The following is a 4,637-nucleotide window of genomic DNA, read 5'->3' as shown; positions in this document are numbered from 1 at the left end:
CTCATCCAGGGGGCATGAGTGGGGTGGCTCCCACCACTGCATGCACCCTGGGAGGGCACTGGGGGGGCAAGTGCCCCTGGATCTGCGTGAAGGGTGCGGGCAGGCTGCTGCTGCAGGCTGGGGTTGTGGCAATGTGGAGTTCTTCCCGGCAGGGGTTTGGGCTGGGGCTGCACTCGGGGTGGGCAGCGGCCGTGCTGGAAGGAAGCTATGGGGGGGTGGGCCTGCAGCCACCTCAAAATTCGCCATAGCCCCTCTCCCAGCGCCACTGCCACCCACCCTGACTACGGCCCCAGCCCAACCCACCACTAGGAAGATCCCAGTGCCCCAGCCCCAGCCCGCAGCAGCAGCCCACTCTCACCCTGTACACAGATCAAGGAGTACACCCCCCTATGCCCTCCTGGGGGTGCTCATGGTGGCAGGAGCCACCCCCCCATATGCTGCTCATGGCTTTGTCCCCCGCTCCACCCCAGCTGTGCAGCACCTGCCCCAACATCAGCCCCATTCCCTCCATCACCACTAGGGCCCCGATCTGCCACTTCCCCCACCCCCCTTCCCTCACAACAGGCTTACCAGCTGGACCCGGCTGCTTTACATGCTGCTGGGCTGCACTCCTGGCCACCTGCATGCTGCGCTATGGCTGTGCATGCATGGGGCATTTATCAGCCACATTACTGGGCACATCAGCCAAAAAAAGCCAATTGCCGATATAGTCAATTTTCCTTATATCGGTGTCAATCTGATATGGGACCATTGTATCTATCAGTGCACCTCTGGTAGCAAAATTAATTTCCACATTAGTGAGTAATATAAGAGCTGTAGTAGCTTCCGTCTGTAAACGTGACAATATAGTGGAAGCAAATAGAATCCATGCAAACTTGATTGCATTTGTTTAATTTGTCAAAGGACTTCCTTCAAAGTTTGGTTGGCTGGGTTGGGCTATTCTTCTTTCCCCTCAAGACAGCTTAAACGCACCTACAGCCTTGCTGCAGCAATGTTTTTTTTTCCTCTGGGAGATAGGTTACATTTTACTTTAATTATCCATGTGATATAATTATGATATTCAATATACAGGAGGATCACAGCATTTAAACCCAGTACCTGTAGTCAACTTCAGCTAAAGTCCATCAGCCAGAGCAGATGGTCTAGCATTTATAAATACAACTGGTTCAAATAAGCAGCAAAAAAGTGTATAAATTCCATACCCCTGGCTTTCTTGAGAGTTAATCTTCAAGTTTGTTCATGTGAAATTTATGAACTCCATAGAATTTAGTAAACCAAAGTGTCCTTAACAGTGGAAAATCTGGAACATGAACTCTTGCTGAGTATATAAAAATCTGGCAAAAAGCTCACCCCTTTCCCACCTCGACTATCTTTAATTCTTCTCAGGCAATTCAGTCTTTCCTGTTTCCAAATTCTCTCTGTTGTGCAAGATCTTCCTTTTTCCTCGCACATCAGAGCTCCCCAATAGACTGCCTGTACATTCCATGTGGAGCTTCAGTATTCATGAATTGGAGATGTGGATCAATCATGATTTGACTTAGGTTTTGACCCCCTCTCCTTTTTTGTACCGACTTAAAACTAAGAAACTGTATGAAAATCTTTGCTATGGATTGGCTCCTATAGCTCACTAACAATGTTTAGACTCCATGCAAAGTAAAGAACTAGATATGGTGCATGCAGGTGCCTTAACAGAAGGAGATTGATCTGAAGCTGTCACATGCTCTTGGACGTGCTGATCTCCTAGCACCTCATTCACATACCCTACCAAGCTTCTCACTGAGCTGCCCAGCTCTGGATACCATACATGAAGATTGGACAATGCAGTATCCTCTAAAGAGGACAGACCATGCTGGGAAAGTGTTACAAACTGTTTCATTTTACTAATTTAAACTAAATGGAATTACCCCCACTATACTTCTTTCCAATTGCTCTCACTCATTCTCCAAATCTGGCTTGCTTATCCAGGCAGAGCAGACCTAGGAGGTACATCATGATTGTTTGGTCATAAAGGACTTGTAAATGAGCAACAACCTGGCAGTGAAGACTCTGACCTTGAGACACAGTGCTCCTCAAAAATATGGAAGCCAACCAAGTTTGCCTTGACCCCAACTATATGGGGACCATCCACAGTTGTTCATTCAACAAAATGGGTATCCTGTTAGAGTGTCTGCTGCAGTGCACCTGGGTGCCTGGTACAGCCAAACCCTCTTGACTAGTCCAGCTATCAATGAAAAGAGCATAAAAGAACCACATTTAAATAGAAAGCATGTCTCTAGCAGGGCACATTCATGAGCACATCCATGCCTGTCCCAAGCTACTCGTAAAAGTTACTTCATCTGTGGGGCTGAACCAGAAACAATCAGAAAATAATTCTTTGTTTTGAGTTGACCCAAAGCAGGAATTTTTCTGTTGTGTGTTTTTTCAGCTTGTCAAAAAAAATGCTTTGGGTTGAATGCATCATTTAGTATTGAGACATTTTTAATTAAATCAAAGGATAGTATACAACATGATGCAGGCACCATTCACAAACAAACAAGGGAGGCAAGTGGTATTCCTTTACTTCTGTGCCCTGTTGTTGGGATACCACGATCAATGGCAGCTGGAAGACTTAGTTCAAACCTCCTCTGTGCCCAGTTTAGAGAAGAGATTTGAGCTGAAGTTTCCCACTCCTGACAGGGTGCCCGAAGCACGGGCTCACAGTATATTCTGAGGTAGAGTGTCCTTCGCAACTGAATCTGTTCAACTCTTGGAAAGAAACTAAACAAAACAAAACAAAAAAGACTTCATAGGGCCAGAGGACAGTGAGACTGACTCTACAGACTGGTGGTTAGTGCATTTCAGCTGTCAAGTGGGATTCCTGAATACTAGTCTCTCTCCTAATTAATGTTTATATTCTGCTAAATTCAACCTGAACTTGTTGATAGTTTTGGATCAGCCAACATGCATTTTTGGTGAACAAACTATTGCCAAAATACTGTCTCACAGAGTTCATTGACAGGTAATGAAAGCATCTAAAGGGAATGCACATTACAGCACCCTACCTAGAAAAACAGTTGGAGACATTTTAAAGATAGTAGCTTGGAACTGGTACAAGTCCAGTGAAGGCTGAATGTTATCAGGGGAGAGAAGGAATCAGATTTTTTTGTTTTGTTCAGGTTTTGCTTGTAATGAGAACTCTCTCGCATGTTAACATCTAAATGTTAAATGCAGTTAAGCAGCAGTGAGAATTAAAACGATGATTGGCAACAGCTATTAGAAAACACATAATACATATAGGCTGCAGAGCAAGGTTTGTGGTTACAGGGGGACTATAAATGCCTGAACTGACCAAATAGAAATTTCAGCTAAAAATAGCTTTCAGTCACTGTAGTCATTTATAATATCAGCAGAAGATACCCCAGAGTTAGGTTCACTGGCAGTGTGATCCTACGGTGTTCATCTCTGAGGTAACTGACTTGACTGCCTAGAGTTACGTAGGGAGACAACTCAAGAACAGAAAATAGTCCAATAATTTCAAACAGTGGAAAAAGAGCATTGTGAATGACTGAAAACTTAAAGGAGATATTATCACATAGGGAAACTCCTTTCCGTTCTCCCAGGACACTAATCTCACAGTACAAGGTGGTTTTATATTAAGGTGACAACAATTGTAACTATAAAATTCATACCATGTCATATTTCTGAATGTCTGCCAGAAAAAAAAGACAGTGTGTTTCTTGAGTGATTTAAAAAAAAAATTCTTTGCCTGCAATATTTCTCATTACAGCAGTAAATCTAAAACATGTACTTGAAAAACAACGTAGGACTTTCTCCTGTTCAAAAATCCTTCCCACTACTGTGCAAGCACTGCAAGCACAACCCGTGTCAGCTTTATCTGAAATCCCCACAAAAATAAATTCTCTACTTTTTCCCCATGAAAACCCTTCATCTAAGCAGTCTAGTAGCCTACAAGCTGTACGTTACAAGCTTGGAATCACTTACCCCAAAAGCCTTGCTCTTGTGGCACTAAAATAAAAGCCAGAGCCCAAATAAAAAGCATGGTTTCAAAGTCTCCAAGCAGTGACTGGAGATGCCTCTCTTAGTCTGGTAGTGAGAAGAAATGCAGAGTCCCTCCTCAGTTTACATAGGCTCTCTAGTTCAGATTTTTGTGCTGAGGTTTAGCCAGAGAGCTGGGAGGAAATTCTCCAAGGCTGAGCCAAGATTCTTGAGCTGTTCTCTCTCTTTCTTCCTCCTTTTTAAAAACACCCTTCAAACTCCACAAAAGGTCCTGTTACCCAGGCAAGCTGGCTCTAGTCTAAGCCTCCCAAACTTTTTACTTTTGTATTTATTTATGCTGAGCATGAATGGAATGTGCTGAAACACTTCAAATCCAGAATATAGGCAAGTGGGGCAAGAAAAGGAAGGGGCTGTGTTGCAAATAATCTCCTGCTTAGAAGAAGTGTAAGGGGGAAGTGGGTGTGTTAGATGTTTATTTCTCCTGTAGGATTTTTCCTCCAGCCGGGTAATTGAGGGTGAACATCTAAGAACATAAATGGCCTTAGACCTGTGATCTAACAAGTTTTTTGTCTGTTCTGTTTTGTTTAAACACAGAGAAAAGTCCCTATAAGTGATGGCTGAGTCTTAGATAGCTGACAATT

General features: G+C 43.6%; 1 protein-coding gene across 2 annotated transcripts in view; it reads right to left on the bottom strand.

Annotated features, from left to right (window-relative positions):
• Positions 1-4,395, bottom strand: part of PLAC9 (placenta specific 9) — a 44,171-nt gene extending 39,776 nt beyond the window's left edge. Inside the window, exon 1 of one of the 2 annotated variants that reach the window (XM_019502337.1) lies at positions 3,982-4,395. In XM_019502337.1, the coding sequence (XP_019357882.1) occupies positions 3,982-4,039 (58 nt within the window). In that variant the 5' untranslated portion in view covers positions 4,040-4,395. The remainder of the gene's footprint in view (positions 1-3,981) is intronic. The other variant, XM_019502336.1, reaches the window with a different exon arrangement.
• Between the last annotated feature and the right edge of the window lie 242 nt (positions 4,396-4,637).

The sequence above is a fragment of the Gavialis gangeticus genome, unplaced genomic scaffold, assembly GCF_001723915.1.
Source record: "Gavialis gangeticus isolate Ggan-Ray unplaced genomic scaffold, GavGan_comp1, whole genome shotgun sequence".
NCBI lineage: Eukaryota > Metazoa > Chordata > Crocodylia > Gavialidae > Gavialis > Gavialis gangeticus.
This window is presented reverse-complemented; position numbering and strand designations above follow the sequence as displayed.